This window comes from Rhyacophila brunnea, unplaced genomic scaffold (assembly GCF_057557595.1).
Source record: "Rhyacophila brunnea isolate RB1 unplaced genomic scaffold, BYU_Rbru_1.0 scaffold_7, whole genome shotgun sequence".
Lineage (NCBI taxonomy): Eukaryota > Metazoa > Arthropoda > Insecta > Trichoptera > Rhyacophilidae > Rhyacophila > Rhyacophila brunnea.
In genome coordinates, this window is record NW_028233339.1 from 26,713,800 (window position 1) to 26,736,118 (window position 22,319).

At 34.1% G+C, this 22,319-nt stretch overlaps 2 protein-coding genes across 6 annotated transcripts in view; one reads left to right on the forward strand and one right to left on the reverse strand.

The window, feature by feature from the left end:
* The window catches only part of Tbc1d8-9 (TBC1 domain family member 8/9), a 48,100-nt gene that overhangs the window by 13,758 nt on the left and 12,023 nt on the right, over positions 1-22,319 (reverse strand). The window contains exons 9-11 of the mRNA XM_085958134.1: positions 4,883-5,162; positions 3,563-3,756; positions 2,615-2,809 (exon numbers count right to left, since the gene is read on the reverse strand). Of these exons, the coding sequence (XP_085814260.1) occupies positions 2,615-2,809; positions 3,563-3,756; positions 4,883-5,162 (669 nt within the window). The remainder of the gene's footprint in view (positions 1-2,614; positions 2,810-3,562; positions 3,757-4,882; positions 5,163-22,319) is intronic.
* Positions 6,522-22,034, forward strand: Fuca (alpha-L-fucosidase). Of its 5 annotated transcripts, none has more exons than XM_085958135.1 (7): positions 6,522-6,652; positions 14,922-15,205; positions 15,516-15,654; positions 16,061-16,527; positions 20,527-20,667; positions 20,758-21,101; positions 21,833-22,034. In XM_085958135.1, the coding sequence occupies exons 2-7, from the start codon at positions 14,962-14,964 to the stop codon at positions 21,923-21,925; spliced, it is 1,428 nt and encodes a 475-aa protein (XP_085814261.1). In that variant the 5' UTR covers positions 6,522-6,652; positions 14,922-14,961; the 3' UTR covers positions 21,926-22,034. The 5 variants fall into 5 exon arrangements, with proteins under 5 accessions (XP_085814261.1, XP_085814264.1, XP_085814265.1 ...); XM_085958138.1 differs by having other exon boundaries at positions 6,525-6,648; positions 21,833-22,025; XM_085958139.1 differs by having other exon boundaries at positions 6,535-6,594; positions 21,833-22,025.

Sequence of the window (22,319 nt, forward strand, 5' to 3'; positions counted from 1 at the left end):
AAATGAGATAATGGGAATCCTAACGATTTTACATACAATTTACTAAAATGAAATGAAATTACTAAAAATGAAAGGGGACGGCATTCTTAGTCTGCATAAGGGCGGCACCTTGCCTACGGAATGCCGTAATACCTCCAATGTGTGATAGTGACAAGCCCCCCCCCCCACAACCTGTTATTTAGATTCTTCAAATTATTCAGACTTACAAATAAAATAATTGTTTCATTTTTGTGTTTATAAAGTGATTTTTTTTGTGTCAAACGTGAAATGTGAACAAAATAATCAAAGATAAATAGATAAGATTGATCTTCAATAAAGTTAATATAGAAAAGTCTCACGCTTTGGTCTGTTTGACAAGTTGATAAATAAATAAATGATCAGTTATTATCTTCCAGTCATGATCTATTACCTTATCAAAGCACAGAGACGAAAAACAATTAAATAGGTCGCATAATCTGATTTAAAAAAATATGATTTAATCATAATAAGGTTTAAAAAAAACATTAAATCTATACAATATGTGAAGAGTTGAAGATGACAAGGATCCAAGTGCATAGTTAAACAGGTTAAGTAAATCCTAGTTAAAGATGTGATTGTAAATCTAACATTCTGTAATATTATTGTGGTATTCTCAAATGATCCATTATTATTATTCTCAGGAAAAAATGATATCCCACTACATGGCCGCTGCTCGTTATATGGCTTTGCACAATTTCGATTTATAACCCAATTATTTTGAGGATTGAGAAGAATATTTTTCATTTTTGACATTGGAAAAAATCGATTGTTCTTGTAAAAATATATTTATGCATAGCATGCATAAACGATAAAATTGGAGATGGAAATATTTGAACCAGATGCAAAACGGTAATAAATTATGAACATCTCTGCATCATAAAATTCAACAAATGACATGTGACAAGAACTACTCAGCCGACACTTAGCCCTCATTTCGAATAAGGAATAAACATCCCAGTTCAATATGATTTCGATAAAGAACGCATTTACTTTTGTAATGGAAATGTTATTTTGAAATAAATAAAATTCAATTTCAATTTAAAACTACTTATGCGATATTATAATTTTCTGATTCTACGGAAACACTGCAAATTTATATGGAAATAAATGATTAGTACCACATTTCGCATTAATTTTTCATTAATACAATTCAGCCGTAAACCAAAGTGTTAGTGTATTAATTTATGTTTATTAGTATTTGATGGTACATGTCAGGCAAAAATATTCAAATTAGAGGAGTTTCTATGAAAATAATAACACCATTTTGTTCACAGGGCACGAGGAGTAGAGTTGGGTTTCGAGAATTTCCAATGGGAATTCTCGAGAAATTTTCAAGATTTTCTATCCCGAATCTCGAGAATCTTTTCTCGAGATTCGGGATTTCTTTATTATCAAATATTAAATTGAAAAAAAAACGATTTTTCTATATGAAAAAAGTGGACAGAAAACACAAAAGGTTCAAAGACTGATCGGGGCATTTAACACAATTAAGCCAACGTCGCGACTCAAAATGAGGGCAATTTTTCAACTTCAGGGAATTTTGTATCTCAAAAGCGTACGCGATTGTCAGACGCAGCCATTGACAGTCTGTGTTTTTTGAAATTCTATTTTAATAAGTAATGTTTTGAATTATTTTTGTTTTCCTACTTCTATTCTTCTTACTTAAATAAAAAAAATCATATTTTTTTGGAATTTGTCTGTTTTAGACTGATTTTAGGATTTTTACAGGTTTTTTTTTTAATATTCTCGATATATCGAGAATTCTTTTCTGGAAATCCCGAATCTTGTGATTGAGATTTTCTCAGGAAATACCCAACTCTAACGAGGCGTGAATGTTAGGAATAAAATGATTATAATTTTACATACAAAACAGTTACATGTTTTAATCTTTTTTAATGCATACATACATGTGGCAATGTGAAAACTGTTAATTTTTTTACTTATAATGTCATCTAATGCAGAAACAGATAGTGATCACTTCACGGGATTTTTTTATAAGCTCCTGCCACGGGCACAGTCGTTTTCCTTGGCATTAAAATGTATCAGAACAATACCGAAGTCACCTCACTTACTTTATGTCATACCACCAACCTCACGTATGATAGAACGTTTTTTTTTTTAAATTTAAATTATAATATTTAATTTATACATTTTCGACTCATATGATCTTGGTGCTGCTGGTGGGCTGGTTTGAAAATGGACAAGATTTTAATTGAAAAAGTTGGAGAAATGAGGCATACACAATCATAGATTGTCTCATTATCAATATATTTGCCAAGAAGCTTCAGAGGAAATTGAAATAGAGTTACAAATGGTGTGCAATTAAAATAATGTTTTTGTACGTTATAATCATTAATAACAATTTGTTTCTGGACTTATACTCCTTTAATCTTCGGCCCCCCATATATAATTATTGATTTAACTATACCAGCACGGAGAAGAAAAAAGAAGTGATAATAATATTATTGTGAAAATACTGTACTGATATGGGTAACAAAGAGAAAGTTATATGCCAATGCACTTTTAAGGGTCACTTGTAATAATAGTATTGTTAAGAATGATATGTTGGTAGTTTGCTCATTGTTATGTTACCTACCTGAAATATAACTTTGGCCCCGTCATAAAAGAAGCAGTCCATAATGTGGACGGCGCTCTCGTAAGACATTACGCTGATGAAGATGGTGAGGAACCAAGCCAGAGAGATCATCTCCATCATGCCCAGCTCAGGCAGCTTGGCGTGAAGCTCCGGGAGGTGCTCCTCTGTCAGGTCGGCCAACACGCCCTGGTCGATCTGTCCATGACAAATGTATCAATTATCATTTTGACTAAATCAACGTTGATTATTATGACAACTTGTAATATAAATTATTTGCCCACCGCAAAGTAGTCCGGCACGCTAAGCTTGCTTTGGTAGGTTGCTGGTTTGAAGTTCACTAAATTACTTTTGAATACGGTAGAACCTTGATTTTAAATTATTCAGATTTCTTTTTGATCATCAGTTTCGTATGATTATAAGAAAATGGTATGTACAATTTAAAATATATAATTGGTAAAAAAAGGGACTTTAAAAACGTTTATTCCAGACGTAAAATTAGTTATAATTATGATTATTTTGATTATTTGAATAATTATATCATTATTTGGACTATCTTGATCCCCAATTAGTCCGGATAATCTAGGTTCTATTTATATGCGTTTCAATTCCATGACATAATTTCAAGTTGAGCGAATGACCTACAACGAATTCTCGAAAGATGTTTGTTTAGATACCTCCACACTAAGTCTTTGGTTCTGATATAGTAATTAATCTAAAGAGATTGAACTATAGAAACTCTCTTATACCAAAACATTAGATAGTGATTCCGGCTGTCATTTGGTAGATGTAGTTCAATCGGTAAGTATAGAAAAATTAATATTGTGTGTTGGCAACACTGAATGCATTGTTTGTAAATAAAAAAAAATAAGTTGATATCGTACTTCGGTATATTTTGAAATATGAAATTGAATCATTAATCTTGTATTAAATGGATGTGTAATAGTTTACCAGGGCCCCGATGACTCTAGTGTTATAGTAGTCAGTGAGGAGGGTCTCGCAGATGGTGGTGAGGAGCCAGAAGGCCTGCTCTTCCGGGCAATAAATTAACAGCACCGACGCCACAATGTTCATAGCCTGGCAGTAGCCCACTTGGGGATTTCGCAGGGCATACGCACACAGGACTCGTCTCAGTGCAGAAATACCTGAAATCACAATTATTTATCTTTCTAAAACAATCCATATTTTTCAATAAAAAAATTATATAATGACAACATGTTTTATTTATTGGGTCATGAAATGTTATCTAATGTTAGCGGTGTTTTGTAATATTTACAAATTTCATATATTTTCTTCAAAGCCAACATTTAATTTTCATATGGAACAGTAAATACTACAGTTGTCAGAATGAAGTATGTATTTTTTTGCTTCTAAACTATTTCTCTAAAGGAATTGCATTTGACAAATAGTGGATAGTCATTTAACCATTCGATGGATGTTTGGAATAGAATGGAAAGGTGAGGAAATTAGAGTATAGAGACAGGAGCAAAAGCTGGCGAAGGACACGTGAAGAGGTCAAATCATGCTTTGGGATGTAGCGCCGAGAAAGAGAAGAAGAGGATAGATGTTCAGAACTGGCATCTTCATAAATAAAAAAATTGGTAAAGTATCATTTTCTGCTCCAATGCAGATCATATGGACTACAACAGAATGCGGATTATCTTAATCACTTTATTTTAACGAGGAATGGTTGTCAGCCATTCACTCAACTCATTAGATCTATAGTCGGGATCCAAAGACAGATTTAACAAATAACATCTTGAATTTATAAATATTGTAATGTATGTACATATTATATTGTAAATTAAATATTTGGTACAACCACAGAATTCAGAAATGGCCGTGATAAATACTAGATCAGGGGTCGGTAACCGGCAACATAAATTAGAAATGATTAATAATACTAAAAAAATGCCCACTGATGACCGTTATATTAAATTAATTTAATAATAAATTGTATATGTATTGATATCATCATGCAACTTGGTATGAGTCGACTTTACTGTCAGAGTCAATGGATGATTTGATGGTGAAATATTTGATCAATCACTTTCACGAAGAAGATGATGGTCATATTTGGAAGAATATATTATTATTATATTTACGAACAAGCATTTTCTGCCTTGAGTTTTAAAAAGAATAAATTTCCTTTTTGACTGACTTTGACTACAGAAAAACAGTTACAAAGGTCACATTAAGACTAAGCGAAGAGACATGCAGTGATGCATAAGCTCTATTTTGTTTTTAACCAATTTCATAAAAAGTGCTCACCGACTTCATTCTGGAAGGCGGGGTGTTCCGGCAGTGATCGATGCAGGTCACGCTCGATCTCATCATTGGCCTGGCTTTTGCAGGAGAGCGCCTGGTCTACGAGGCGCCGGTAGAGGCCATGATGCTGTGCCCTCATGAGGACGGAGCCCGAGAAGACGCCCCATAGCTCGCCACGAAGAGCCTCAGGGATGCCCTGCACCACCAACTCGCAGCCCGCCACCGTGCGGTACATGCTGATGCCCCGTCCCATCTCTGCCATGTGTGCCTCCCATTTCCTCTCCTGGAATATTTTCAACATATCCTTATATTAAATTACTAAAAATATATAGATGGGTACTGTCGACATGCTCAAAGTACTTGAATGTCCCTGCTGTTGCAAAACCGACTTTAACATCCTTCAAAAAATATTTTTAAATAAAAATTAATTGCATATTTTTTTGTTGTTTTTGTAACATTTAGAGTCAATGTTCGCAAGTCGATGCTGAAATTGCATCTCACTCGTGCACTCTTCTCTGGTCACTCAGACAATGTGGAAGGTGGTTTTGTGAATTCTGGCTATGGAAACATTTTTTGTATTTATAAAAGTGTGCACTGCATAATATGTTGTTAATTAATTTTAGCTGAGTTTGGAATCGAAATATAAGTAAGCCAATTGATATCAGTTTTTGGAAATGCAATACGTGTTATTTAATTTTAGTCTTGAAGTCGTAGATAGATTGGTCTTGGTTCTCATTAGGAGGAGGGATGAATAAGCGTAACTAATTCCCCACTCACCACATTATCAATACAAGTTTCCAAAGGATAATACGGGGGGAATGAAGCAATTTCCTCACTACTACCCCCCTCCCAGAGATATCAGTACATACCAATTATGGTACCGTGTTTAGGAAAAAGGGCGTAACCCTCACAGAACAAATTTTACAGGAGGGGCAAATAACGTTTTTTGAATGATTTTAGCTTAATATTTTAAAAAAAATAGGCACAGACATTAGGTGCATGATGATTTGGTGTAATATATTTTCGATCTAATAATAATTAAAGAAGTTATTACAGAAAAATCATTAAAATTGAGGGTAAATGTTTTTTTCCTTAAATTCAAACATAATTAATCACAATTAAAACCTGAATTTAGATAATAATTCGGCATTTGCGGCTTACTTCCTTTTTCTAGAACGTGTATTTAGTTGTATGCATTGTTAATATCTAATAAAAGCACTTTTCGAAAAATCGAAGGTTACGCCCTTTTTCTTAAACACAGTCGATATTATATCATTAGAAGTTTCAGATGCAACAGGAATATTCAAATATCTGTTTTTATCAAGTTTCTATTGAATGCTCTTAGCAAAGGTAGTTTAGTTAATAGTCACATTAATTTTTTCACTAATAGCTTTGAGAAATTTGTCTAGAAACTAATATTCCTTAAAAATTTTGTGCAGGCAGTAATTATTATGACAAATTAAATTGTTATTATATGAATCTAAATCATATCCATCTCTTTCTTTTCCTAATTGACAGATAAAGAAATATTATGTCTTTGTATGTGTGCGATGAAAGTGGTAGGGAAGACTTGTGATTGAAATCAGTCGTTTAATGAAATAAAACATTCCTTTATAAATAAATCACAATTGTTTGTTAAAAGGTCAGTTCACTGGCGGCACTGGCCACAGTAACACGTCAAATAATAAAGTGAAGTTTGTGAAATACATACATTGGTAGTGTGATATAAATTGCATTAGGCATTTTTTTTTATATAGTGAGGGTTTACAGTAGGTACTGTAACATTATCTACATAAGTATAGTAAATTTGTCAAGATCTTGACGGTAATTGTCAAATGGCATTTCTTATAATCCTAAAGTGAACCACATAAATTGGCCTAGTTTAATGTCAAATGGTTTTGTGTTTTTTTTTTTTGCTCATGTGGATAATATTATAGGATATTATTTATGTTCATTTATACCTACAATAATGATTAATTTTATTATGATATGATTTATATGAATATATTTGATTGGCATGCTATGTTTAAGGAAAGGAAAAAGAATAACAAAAAAACGTAATATAATTGTTGATATATTATTTACCTACTGTACAAATTATCATAAGGTTAGAGGTTCATGTTTCATTATCTTATTCAATATTGATATGTGCAAGCACAATATAAAATAGTTTAAATTAGTGACGCTAGAACAATTACTTACAATTTTAAAGATAATACCCAATTGATTACTTAAACCTGTTTCAAACTTTTTTGTTTCACGGCGCCCTTGGTCTATCTATATCTTAAAAAATACCTATTATACTCGGTTCGAATTAGAATGGCATATAGCTGGAATATACACACTGTGTCGCTTTGATATTTCTCTCGTCCAGTGGCCAATAGAATATACGAGGGTGGGTCAATAAGTCCTTAGAAAAGCCGACAGGTGGCGCGACTAGTACTGTAAGCGGTTTGTTTTCATGCAGCGGCACTACCGATTCAGTATGCTGCGAAGTTTCAATCAGATTGGTCGGGTTGTTGTGTGTTTCTCGTACATTTAAAAAAAATTTTTGCTTGTGGAAAATGGAGAAAATTGAGTTTAGAGCTGTTATTAAACATTTTAATATAAAAGGGTTAACAGCAAAGGAAATAAAAAATGAGTTGGATTTAGTTCACGGCATATCTGCTCCTTCACTTGCAACTATTTATAACTGGTTAAATGAATTTAAACGTGGTCGTACATCAACAAAGGATGAACCACGCTCAGGACGTCCTGTAGAGGTGACTACACCAGAAATGATCAATAAAATCCACAATATGGTGTTAAGTGACCGAAGATTAAAGTTGAGTGAGATAATTGAGGTTACAGGGATCTCAAAAGGTAGCGTCATTTCTATTTTACATGACAAATTGGGCATGAAAAAAATTTCTGCAAGATGGGTGCCGCGTTTGCTCACAGTCGACAATAAACGCAATAGGGTGGTGGCCTCTAAAACCCTGTTGTCGCTCATACAACGCAATCCGGATGAATTTTTTCGTCGCTTTGTGACTGTAGATGAAACATGGATACACCACTATACTCCCGAGACGAAAGAACAGTCAAAGCAGTGGATTGCGAAAGGCGAACCATGTCCAAAGAAGGCGAAAACCGTAAAATCAGCTGGTAAGGTTATGGCTACTGTATTTTGGGATGCACGTGGAATTATTTTCGTTGACTATTTGGAAAAAGGAAAAACAATAACAGGGGATTATTATGCATCTTTATTGGACCAGCTAAAAAACAAAATTGAAGAAAAACGGCCTCATTTAAACAGGAAAAAAATCCTCTTTCATCAGGACAATGCCCGTGTTCACACATGTTTACGATCAATGGCTAAAATTGAAGAATTGAAGTTCGAATTGGTCGACCACCCACCGTATTCGCCAGATTTAGCCCCCAGTGACTTTTTCCTTTTCCCAAACTTAAAAAAATGGCTAAGTGGACAACGTTTTTTTTCAAATGAAGAAGTCATCGATCGGACAAATGCTTATTTTGAGGACCTTCCGAAAACTTATTTTTCTGACGGTTTAAAAAAAATTGAGAAACGTCTAACCAAGTGTATTGAGCTCCAAGGAGATTATGTTGAGAAATAAAAAAAAAATACAAAAATAAAAACTGTTTTAATGCTTTTTTCTAAGGAATTATTGACCCACCCTCGTAGCACAGTACCGCGTGGTATCTAATATCAACATTTGTCAATACAATGTAACATTTTACAAGAGCTGGTGGTATTTTAATGGTTTGATTTGTACTGTTGAGCTGTGTTCTAACAGTGGCTTCAATTATGAAAAAACAAGTTATTAAAAAACAGTGAAGTGAATTCATAGTTAAGCTACGTGATTGACTGATTTATGGATGCTAGATATATCAAAGATGAACAGATACAATGTTACATGGATCAAAGGACAGGGACAACATGTCCGATTTAGCTATCTGATTTCTTATGGTGGATAGACTGTAGTGAGATGGGTGGGCTTGTTGTTAAGTCAGTTTGTAGAGGTAAATCATCACAGATGGAATCAAAGTTTGCTAAGTTTTATCGGTTTACTACTCGGCAAAGGACGTCCATTCTTTAATCCAAAATTCAACCAGTGTAAAGTTATATGACGTAGACTAAGTCGCGAATGGGACTTGTACACGAATTACATAAAAAATCTGTTACTGTGACCGTGCATTGATTTAAGATTACTTGATTTAATATCCGGTGGATATCGATGGTTTAAGTATAAAAGATTCCAAAATAGTATAATCAAGATATTGAAGCTATTCATCTAGATCAGCGATACACAAAATGGAGATGATTGCCCCCCTAGGAGGCATTAGAAACGTGTTAGGATGTTCAAAGAGGCAAAAAATATAAATCGAGACCACTCATCTTCATGTGCGTTAATCATTTGATGTATTTTTGAGTCATGCAATGTTTATTCATGAAAAGAATAAACATTGTGTTTTTAAGTGATGGTACGTTCTGCTTGTAAGGAACAAATAATTTTTTAAATGTCTCATTTTTGTCTGACTTTACAGTGGATGATAATATAATATGATATTATGCTCTCAAAGGGGGCAACAGTCCAAAAAAATTTGGGAAACTCTAATTTTGGCATACTTATTTCACAGCATTGTAAATAATATCAGTAGGTATAGGATTGTATGTTTATCTTTAGAAGCGTGAAGACGTATTTTATCGTGCATGTTAAAAATTAATAAACCTTATTATTAAAAAGAAACCATTTTGTTTAATGAAGTAATTAATTAAAGTGTACCATGGGGTCATCGACTCTAGGATTATCCCATTACCATAATTGATATATTTTGTAGTTTAAAATAAAGGATGCCACTTGTGTAATAAATTAACCAAAGTGTACCAAGGTTGTCATCGACTAGGATTAGGCCACAAACATAGTTGATAAACTTTATTGTTTAAAAAAATAATAAATTTGCGTAATGAGCTAATTGAGTAGGTAACCAAAGTGTTCCATAAGCTCATTTGCTCTAGGATTACACCATGAACATAATTGCTTAAGGTACGAGGCAATACGATTTCTTGCATTAAATAAATCTATACTTAATAAAATTGGAGTGATGTCTGTCTGTCTGTCTGTTAGCTGGTTATAAATAAAAAAATACTAGACAAATATTAATAAAATTGTATAGCTTATAGACTTCAATGATGATTGGTGACTAATATAGTAAAGTTTCATCATATTTTTCTTCTTTTACGTTTTTCTAAAAAACTGACTTTTTTTCAATAATACTATCAATATGAAGCATTCACCGACAGACTCATCACGGTCGGTTTCCATATATAATTGCAATAAAAACTTGGGCAGCGTCTATTTACTTTTCGAGATAATAATTGACTTCCAGGAGCATTTCTACCTCATTATCCCTTCCATTCATTATTCAGTTCTCGATATCTCAAAAGAAACAAAAGCATGCACCAAACAAATTTTAAATCTATAAATCACACTCACGTAAAGTCGGGTCCTTTAGCTAGTGTATAATAGAAAAATAATTTGTTCCTCATTGACTTTGTTTCATAGAGTTCCTTTAAACTCAGTCATAATATTGTTACTTTGCACCAATGACATATTAAATGGACAACTCACTTCATACCGGCGCGCACGAGAAATTGTGCATGAAAGTCATTCACAGATGTATAGGTAGATGTCACGTGACCATGTGACGTATCCATTTCCATTATGCGATACAAGCTTCGAGAATTTATAGTAATATAACCTTTATTGTAATGGCGTATTAGTGTCATGACTCATTGCGTTAGAAACAGATTCTCGGTTACTTACGACTTCTCGGAGATTAGACGCAAGTGAGCCCAGCGCATCACAGGCGATTGTCCAATGGTTTCTGTCATTCAATTGCATTGAATAAACATTATCTTAAAATGGCATTTTATAAATAATAAATAATACTAACACATGAAAAGTGATATCCCATCTTTCTTGGAGTGTTTAGTAGATTTTTTTTACAATTTTTAACTAGGCACATTGGCATTTTGTAACACAATAATAACGGTGGAGTCGAAACCTGACAGTCAGATATTTTGTATGGGCAGACCCAGCAGTGTCGCCAGACCGCTTGCAAGCAGAATGTTCATTTGAGCGTAGGATACCGATATTAAAATATGAATTTCGCCATCCGGCAGACCCGACACAAAGTGAGTGTCATTTTGTTTTCTAGATGCTTCGTCCATATTAATGTCATTGCTTTGCACTCATTGACTGTACAAAATGTTACAAATTAGAATTTCATAATGTAATGGTTGAAATTAACAAAAAAAATATCCAAACGTATTATCAAAGTCTAACCATGCTATCACAGTTCGAAGCGGGCTTGAGAGTGGGTCGATTGTTTGGACCCCACATCACTTAAACAACAGCATTGTTGCAGAAAGGGTTCAAAATAAATTTCTAAGACTCCTATACTTTACTCGATGGATACTACCCGTGGCTTTATCAGATTGATTTTCTCTTAGATATGTTTACATATTATAGTCTAAAATTTGGAAGAGATATGTCATTCTTGGCAGTGTTGAACTGCATCCCTCTGATAACTATGTTAGAAATCGGTAGCATCAATCATTATCGCACCCGGGGAATAATAGTGGCACAAGTCCAAATTTGTCATTTTTGAGTTAAGTATGCAGAAATGTTCCAAGATATCATTTCTATCCGCACAAATAGCGGCATAATTCTTAAAAATATAATGGTGGCCTTAAAAGCATTTTTGTCATTATCATATTATAACATTTTACTTGAATTCAAGCAGAAATAGTGGCACAATGATCATTGTGCCACTGTTATTGCGGTTAACATTCAAAATGGGATGACTCAAGTGTGCCAACTTCATGCTATTATAAAGTAGATTTAAAAAAAAATGATTTAACACACCAAAATAAAATATTCAAACTGTTCTCCTGTAAAATCAAGTTTTTCGAGTTGTGCCACTATTATTCCCTGGGTGCAATTTGTTATTGGATATTGACAGGGCTTTTTTTAAAAAAAAAAAGGTGCCGGAACTCACTTCATGTCAAGCTTTTTACTAAATAAAATTATATTCAAATGTCACTTAAATGAAATTTAAAGGAGCTATGCCACGAAGCGAACAAAAAAAGGTTGATTTTTACGATAATTTTTTATTTTAGTCAAAACAAAGCTACAGAAACAATAAAATACATACATTATATTTGAAATATATTGTACAAATAAGACTAAATAAGACTAACTTTAAAATATAATTGTAAATACATATGTAATGTATTTATTTATGAACTTGAATAAAAGTTTAGAGTGATTTCCAAAGTTTTTTCCAATTCTCGTCTGACACATCATCTCGATTCCTTTTCTTAGTGTTAGAGTCTAAGGCCGAATGTCTTCCTTTAAGTAACCACCTATCAACATATTTTGAAGGATCGAAAAGTGTCAAGGGTGGTCCCACGAGTTTGATGAACAAGAGTGCCGAAACTGTTTTAGTGTTTAACGAAGCTCTTGTTGGGGTAATAATAAGATTCATTTGCGAAAACCCCCATTCACATTCACTTGAAGAAATGGGAATAGAATTCAGAGCATATACCAAACGCAAGAGTTTTTCAGAATATGTCTTTTCGAGAATGTATTCGCGAAATCCACGAATCATTTCTCGTTCATCTAGTTGTAGCCTGATCGAAATGTTTCTAATTTCCATCTCTCCAAATGTCAACCGATTATCAATGTCTTCAGGCCAATATTTTTGGTCAAGTACGCGAGCCCAAAGTGCAAACTCAACATCTTTATTATCTAGCAGCCTTTTTTCAATTGACGTTTTCAACGTGGAATAAAATATTTTCGGATCAATAGGAGGATCATTTTTAGAAACTTTTTCGTGAAGTAAAACTCCACGAAAATGCAGATTGCTTATAGCAGCTGCAGCACATTTATAATAGGGTCCAAAATTCTGTTTTCTTTCTTCAAAAACTTGAACGAGTTCATTTATTTTTCGATTTGCAATGTAAAGGTTCACATTGCGATTTTGTAGGTCCAAACTAAGTTCCGACAATTCTTGGAGAGCGTCGCACATCAATGCTAGATCCAATAAAAATGCTGTTGATGTTATTTTGTTCTTTAAGCCACTGTAAGTACACTTGTCATTTTTATCTCTTGTAGGGTCATTCATCGCTTCTTCAAAATGACGCACAAGGGATTCATAATTATTCCACACAGCCGAAACTGAACGAAAACTAGATGCCACCCATCGGGTACTTAAAACTCTTCCGATTTTCAGTACCTCAACGCCTAGTGATTCTGCACATAAATGCAACTCTCTATTATTTTTCGGCGACGCGTGGTATAAAACATAAAGTTTATCAATAAATGATTTGAATCTATTGATCCCTGAAATTTTTTTTACAACATCACTTACTGATAATTCTAATCTGTGATTAGTACAATGCCAAACTATAATTGAAGGAAATTTTTCTGTCAGCAATTTTTTCACTCCATTTTTAGAACCTAACCTCACAGCAGCGCCGTCGCATGCAACCGAAACTAAATATTTTTTTAAATATTCTTCTGTCATCCCATATAAATCAAGAGATTGGAGTAATGATTCAAATATTCCTTTTGCCGTTACATCTTTAAGTTCAATCAAATCCAAAAACAAATTAATTGGTGAATTCATTCCAACACTTTCGACACAGCATCGAACATACACAATGAGGGTGGTTTTTTGGCTTATGGTGGTAGACTCATCAATTATCAAAGAAATTATATTTTTCGATTGAACAATTTCTTTGAAAACATTTTTTCTCATTTCATCACATATATGATTTACAATGTTAACACATGCGTTAGTGGAATGGAGAATATGACCCATTTCGATCCCATTTAGTTCTTGGAGATTAATTTCACTTTCAAACATATTGAATGATTGATTTTCCTTAGCTACTTTATATGCAGTTCGAAAAATGTTTGCTGTTATTACTTTTTCGCGAGATAACGATTTTAAAAAAGTATTTTCAATCTGCTTTTTTTTGGCTTCAGAAATGATTTTTAACGCTGCTTTGTGTGCAATAGATCCTCTGTGATCGAAAAAATTTTTTCGAAGTGACCCCAATTGTAGCTTCCTCTCTTTCCCAGAATACGTGATTTCATTATTGGCCCATTCTTTGGATATTTTCATTCCCATTGTCGTTTCAGTTCCAAGAGTTCCAACGTTTCTGCAAATTGTGCAGCCAAGTTTCATTTTGTGTACGTTCAACCATTCGTTTTTTGAGCAAAAATCGTTTTTTTGATCTAATGACCAGCAGTCTGGCCAATCGTTTTGAGTTCGACCTTGATCCCCGAGATCAGCTAGAGATGATTCAGGAACATCTACATGTACCGATATTTCCATATCTTCTGTCATCGTTTCTGTTTTGAGCTTTTTATTTGCGGAATCGGCGCCGCTGCCGGTGGTTGAGAAGTAACAGGAAATTTTTTTCATATTTAAACTTGGGGTTGCACTAAATAATAGATAAAATAGTTGCACAACACGTAATCGTAACACAAACTGACTAAACAAACGTAAATAACAATATACGCAGATGCTGCCATGCGATAAACGTCAAACTGTCAAAATCATAATACGCAGCATACGTATGAAGCTAGTTGCATACGCATGTTTGCTATTTAAACTATACGGTTACTTCACTAACACTAACACGCCAACATTCAAAATGGCTTCCACCTGTACCTTATTTTATCATTTTAACGAATTATTATTGTAATTACTTAAGCGCAAATATTTTTTCGTTTAATTGATTTTGAAATAAAACCGTGAAAAAAGGTGCCGGAACGCCGTTCCACCGCGTTAAATGGAAAAAAAAGCCCTGGATATTGATATAATCCAATTGCATGACATGAGTTTAGGTGGACCATGTTTTATAAGTAGGTACTTATATAAATAGAGAGTCTACTTTGTTTACTTGATGTACTTTATTATTTTGTATGAATTGTGGATTACTAAAACAGATTGAATTTTGTTACAGAAGATAAACTCAGATACATGCAAACAGATAAATAATTAAGATGAAGTCAATTATTGCCACATATGTGGTCATCAGCGTAATTCTGGTGCTATCTGCACGATGCCAACTGGTGAAAGTGATCGATTCTTATGAGGCTGAAGACGGTTACAAGCCCAATTGGGAGAGCTTGGACAAGAGACCATTGCCTATGTGGTACGACGACTCCAAATTTGGCATCTTCATGCATTGGGGAGTCTACGCCGTCCCGAGCTACGGCAGCGAATGGTTTTGGGCGGATTGGAAAGGTAAATGAGAGAAATAAGAGCCTGACGATCTTATTCATTCCCCTCACATTGAAATCATTTATAATTTGGCTATTCTTATTAGGTTTTGAAAAGTGATGGAAGAGATACAACTATCTACTGCAAAAAAAATGAGAGCACTCAGTTATATAATATATTAAGGTTGACTAAAGTGTTGCCAAAATGACTACAAATCATATGAAATTTAATGTTGCTGTAATATAAGTAAAAATATCCTAATCTGTTATTGTATTTTATTTTTAAAATGATATTATTATGTTTTAGACATCAAAAATCTTATTAATATTTTCAGGTGGAAATAAACCAATCGAAGAGTTCATGAAGAGTTCGTATCCGCCGGGTTTTTCCTACCAAAGCTTCGCGCCAGACTTCAAAGCGGAATTCTTCAATGCTACAAAATGGGCAAACATTTTGCACGACTCCGGTGCCAAGTATGTGCAACTAAAGATTAAGAGATTAAATAAAAAATGAGTACGTGTCTTGGCTCGCACGGGAATTGAAACTTATTTAAAGTACCTAGTCGAAGATTTTCTTGACAGTGTTTTAATGTAGGAAATAAAATACTTCAGTGATTGCCGCTTTGAAAATTATATCTAACAGAAAATGATATTATTGATAACAATTATTAATCATACAATAGCCAAAACAGTGTAATTGGCATTGTGCACGATTGTTAAGCAATAGGTCTCAGGTTTGATCCCAACCATAGCAGATTTTTTTTTACAGTATTCGAGATAACCATGATGCTTTTTCATTCCGTATCAAGGGGATTTCCTCTGGCATTTTCATGTACCGATGTAAAAAAGTTTTCACTTCATTACATTGAAATTATTCCAGATATGTTGTTCTGACAAGTAAGCATCACGAAGGATTCACACTGTGGCCGTCGTCGAAAGCATTCAGTTGGAACGCCATGGACGTCGGGCCGCATAGAGACCTAGTTGGCGAGCTATCCACTGCCGTCAGGAAGGAAGGTCTACATTTTGGGGTGTACTATTCACTCTACGAATGGTACAACCCGATATACTTAGCTGACAAAGCATCAAATTTCACAAAGCAAGTGTATGTAGATGAGAAAATGCTTCCGGAACTGAAGGAGTTGGTCCACTTGTACAAGCCTGACGTCATTTGGACGGACGGAGACTGGGAAGCCGAGGATGAGTACTGGCGAGCCGAAGACTTCTTGGCGTGGCTCTTCAATGAAAGCCCAGTAAAGGACACCATAGTCACAAACGATAGATGGGGAAGAGATATTCCATGCCATCACGGAGGTGTATACACGTGTACTGACAGATACAACCCACGTGAGTATTAAGTACATCTTCTTTGACTAGGTATATTTCGTCCCCTTATTGCAGAACTAGCCTAACTGATTTTTGGACATTTTACAGGAGAGCACTTTTAAACTTTATTTCGTCAATAATTTGAAAACTGTAATTATAAAAAAATTGATTTAAATATATGATAATGCATTGGTTAAATGCTTTGTTTATGTGAAAAAAAAATACCAAAAAGTATATTCCGTCACATATTTTATGCAGATAGGCTACTTTTGCACTACAGTATTTGAAATCAGCACTATCTTATTTGAGTTAAGCTTGTTCTGCATAACTATTAGGATATAGTTGTACTACAATAATTCAGATCAGAACTATCTTAATTGAGTTAAGGTATTTGAACGCGAACATAAGGCAATAAAAAATGGTACCTTAAGCGCATTAGGAAGTTAGGCTAAATTTGTATAGCACTACAAAATAAAAATTAAATCTCACGACATAGTTTTTTTATTCACAAAATCTACCAAACACTTCAATGAACATGGGTACTTATAATATACTGTAGTTATTAATGAAAGTTAAAGTTCAAGAAGTTATATAAATGAAAAGGCAATAAAACCTATTACTCATAAGCACTATTTTTAATTTAATCACTGTCTGTTTCATCCCTATTCACTTCTTGTGGTGAGGTGATCAGTCCTGTATAGAAAGAATGGTAGTCAACAGGGATTATTTTCTCCGGGCAAACATACATTATGTCACAATGTTTTAGCTTAGCTATTGGTATGACCGAACTTCTTACTGGCATCAATTTGAAGTCAGTTATCTTTTGAATTAGTGGTCCACGACTACGCTCAGCTGTATTAACTGGTGCAGGCGAATCTTCAAAGTTGTACTCGATTTGGAGTGTGTGTGGATTTTCTGGCATTACTGAGATTCGTTTTATCTTTTGCCAAGAAAATTTGATTCCACGTTCATCCTAATCCCAATTTTTGGTTGTTGATTTCAAGCAATGTAGGCGTAGGGTCTCTTCCTACATGCTGATCGTGCTATTGAATACCACTAGCTCGGTGTATATACTGGTATTTTCTTGGCAGCCCTTTCAATAACACTATGAATCGAATCAACTTCATTCTGCGTGTGACCTTTTTCTGAAAAAATATGTGTTATTTTACAAGAGAAATTGGCTGCACAGAACAGGTATATACAGTACATGAAATGGATACAATTTTTTCCAGCACGATTATCTGAAAAAAATATGAATTCTTTTATCCCTTCCGATACCTGTTGTTTGATGAAATCAAAGACACAGCTTCCAAATTTCACACACTCCTCTCATTCCAATTGATCCATGCCACAAAAAACAATGATCTTGTTGTGATCCTAGATCATGAATACTGAGATTGTATGTGGCATACTTTCGTTTATGTTTATAGTATAGTTGTGCGGCTTCTGCTCTGGGATTTGTAAGACTTGTTGCGCAATAGGAACGTTTTATTTAAGTTTGCCTGCTCCTTGACATTTATTTTAACTTTCGGGTAATTTCTTTATTTTTTAAATGAGTATCATAATATTCTGCTTTCATAATATCTTTTTCTTCATTACTGTTCTGCTCATATTTCAATAAAAAGTCACACTGGTCCTTCTTCGGAGTAAAGAATAATTAAATTCATTACAAAATATGCCTCTATATGTAGGTACATTGAAGCAATGGCTACTGTCAAGCTTTTTCCTTCGTAGTCCTTTTTATATAGGTAAAACATCTTTGTTATATTTAATGCTGCATCCAAGTACTGCTTCGTGGTCTTTTTTCGGCAATAATGGCTGCTTACTGTAGAAAAGCTGTTAATGTGATCCCTCACGTTTTGCTTCATGTGGTCACTTACCGCAAATATCCTCTGCGACCCTCTGCTTTCATCAGCAACCGTGCTTGAATTAAGGTGGTATGAATTCTTTGCAGCAGTCTTAACCATTTGATAACGTATGCTCAATGAGTTTAAAAACAATTGGCATATTTTAATCTTGTTAAGATCTTCTGAAAGAAAATTTGAGTTGTCAGTCATTTTACGATGACTTCTTTCTCGACCTTCACTTATATCAATTGTAGTTCTTTTTTTTATTAAATTCAACGAAGCGGTTCACGTTGATTATTTATATCACCTAAATTCCAAAACTGATGAAATATTGCAACCCTCTGTTCTTGGGTAATTTTTATAGAACAACCAAATTTGCGTGTTTGAGGAGAGGGTTCCTTCATTTGACGCTCACATATTACATTGTTTTTCCAGTTTATAAATTCGTTTCCAGAATTTCGCTACTTTTTTATTATATTTCTGCGCCACAGAGCTTCATTACGATGTCTTTTCCTAGTCTTTTTTTCCCTGGTTGACTTGAGTTATACACCTCTAGGACAGGTGCTGAAAGTCGATTTACAATATTACCAATACCATTTGATGAGTTTTCATCACTGTGTGATGATAGTGAATGCTGTGGTGGTTCATAGTCTGATATACTGTCGGTAGAAAATGGGTCCACTTTCCCATCATTATCAAAGGAATCAGATGTCGAAAGAACCTCTTGATCATCCATAAAATTATTGCAAACCTTGTCGATGATTACAGAGTCTGAAAATATATACATCATTGAGCTAATGTGCGGGATAGAATCAAATTGCAGTTCTTATTTCAGTCAAGAAAGTGTTTATTTTTGTTGTAAAAGTGAACAATAAAACTCATAATTACCTCGTTGTTCTAATGTAAAGTGGGCCACTGTGGCACTGATTTCTCCTTCGTTATTTGGAGTCAACGGGATCAATCGATTTGGTGTTGATTGAACTCCAGTCATGCCACTGATCTCGGTAGAAAATGTGTTAACTATCTCATCATCATCAACCGAATTAGATGTGGAAGGAGCCACTAGATGGTCCATAGAATAATTGCAATACTTGTCGGTAATTACAGCATCAGCGTAATTACGTTGGCAGTTGACATTGACAGCAAACTAGTACAAATAAATCCTAACTGCAATAGAAAGAGGCAATATTGCCAACGTGTAGGTGTACTTTTGCGTGCAGAACTAGCTTAACGTCAGTTGGGCTAATTTAGTTCCAAATTATTTTTAAGATTGAATTTAGGCTTGGAATGATCTAAGCTGATAACTTTTTTTATATTGATAATTCAGATACGCCTGTTCGGACTCCAAATAGAGAATCAAAAAAGGAATTTTTCTATCAAATAAAAAAAAAATCACAAAAAATCAGTTGGGCTAGTTCTGCAATAAGGGAACGATTTGTTTACTAAGTAGAGCATATTATGACTGCCACATTAAGTTTTTAGAAATCTTCGTCTTTTTGTTTTAAGTACTTAAAAAAATATCTTCAATCAAAACTTTTGAAGACAGCAACAAAAGCTTAAAGGTCTATTACTGCGGCCATAGAAAGCCATCAATAATGTTCCTGCCTAATTAATTTTCCAAAAATTTACTGGGAAAACTGTAACTACAATGTACATAATATATTTTCAAATTAGAACTTTACCATTTTTATAAATAATGATAAATATAAGCAAAAGAAAATTAAACATAAACGGCAGTTATTTATTATATCATTTTAATTAATCAGATCGATCAGGGCCGAGCAGCTAACTCGGCTTATAATGTAGAGCAAATGGACATATTGTTTTCCAATGTGTGTTTGGAGTCAGAGTATGGACCTGATAGGTTGAGCAAGTGGCAAACATCGATTTCGCATAAAAATTAACATCTGACAATACAAACCACCACTCTGAGGAGGACCAACGATCTTCACAGACATGGTCAAAAATAAATAAATCGGTTTCTGTAAACCATTAAGTTTTTAAACATTCTTTATGGATTACATAGTGTTAATCACACAGAATATGTTACGTATTTTTTATTAGATTATATAGACATATTGGATTTTGGAAATAGATTTTGGGCCATCACTAAATATATAAAATTTTAAAAATTTACTGTCAATAATAATGACATTAATATTGATGATGACAGAAACACTCCAGAACCACAAGTGGGAAAACTGCATGACAGTAGACAGAAAGTCTTGGGGATTCCGCAGAAATGCTGACATCGCAGATTACTATAGCATTGAAGAACTTCTGAAAGAATTGATCACGACAGTCAGCTGTGGAGGTATATATGGTTTCATTATTTTCTAGTGATATACTCAATATTACATTTTAAAGTCACATTTGGGTTCTATAATTTTAATATTGTTTCAAGGAAATCTTTTAATGAATGTGGGACCGACGAAGGAAGGAATGATTGCCCCTATATTCCAAGACCGTTTGCAGTCGATGGGAAAATGGTTGGACATCAACGGAGAGGCCATTTTTAAGACTAAGCCGTGGTTATTCCAAAACGATACGTTGAACGGAGATGTCTGGTACACTGTCTCAAAAAATGAGAATGTTAAAAAATATGATGCAACGCATCAGAGCATCTATGCAAATTTCTTAAAATGGCCGAAAGGTAACCATCTCGTTGTCGCAAGTCTTAATGGGAAATTGAAGCAAGACACGTCCAAAATTACAATGCTCGGGGCTGAAGATTCAGGAGCATTGAAGGTAATTTAATACTCTTTAAATAAACTTGTCTATATTAATATTATAATGTATTGTTACAAAGATTAATAATTAAATTACCAATGATGGTGAGAAAAACCTTCTTTCACAGAGGTGTCTAATCATATGAAATGAAGCAAAAAAGTACTTCTGCATTGGCGCTCGTCAACTAATTTGCATACAAGACATGAAGAGTCTACAAAGTTTTTTCTTGTTGTATATTAAAATGGCACTTATAACAAATTGAAACTTGTTCAGAAATTTAGATAATGTAACCACAGAAGGTGCCATTTAGTTTCTTCAACGTCTTTCTAAATTACAAAATCGATGGGGTTGTCGTAAAAATAAGAATGGAAACACTAGGAGCATTCAGTTAATTTCAGCATAACGTCTCTTTATAATGAAGTTAAAAAAAAACTGATGTAATTGAATTTTTTTCTTGAAAAACAGTAACGATAGGTGATTTGCTTTTGAAAAGTTGAATTAAAAAGTGATCCGATGGCATCGGGCCCTTTCACGAAACTCATTCAATTGGTGTGACAATCGATAATTGGATAATCATAACTTCTTATGACACAATATGTATTACTTTCCAAAGAATAATTATAAGTCTGAAGTCAAAGTAATTTTGCCAAATTCATCTACCTCGTTAACTGAGTTATTTCTGTACTCCTTTAAGACAAGGCTTAGGTACATTATATTATGAAATAAATAAAAACAAAATGTATTTTTAGTGGGGCACAGAGAACTCGACAGTGTGGATCGCTCTACCAGACATGGCAACAGTCAAGTCCCAGTGGGCATGGAGCTTAAAGATTACAAACTGAAAACAATTATCAACAGAACAACATTTCGAATCCTGAATAGAATTTATGATAATGCCAATGTTATAATTACTTAAATTACTATGTTAAAATAAATAGTATTATTATAAGCACATGTTTTCTTTTTAACTATGTTCAGAGTGAAGTTGTAGCCATTGTGTCCGTGCAATGGATAAAACACACACCATGAAAAATATAACATGTATTACCCCAGCAGCGGGCTCTAACCTGTGATCCACGGCTTCAAAATGGCCACTCTTCCAACTAGGCCACCATGGGGGCATCTTATTTTATACCTAAACTAGTCTGACTCAACTTACATTAGGGGGTTTTTCATTTGACATTTCACTTGGACATCTGTCACTAATCCTAAGTGCACATGCTTGCACCCCGTCAT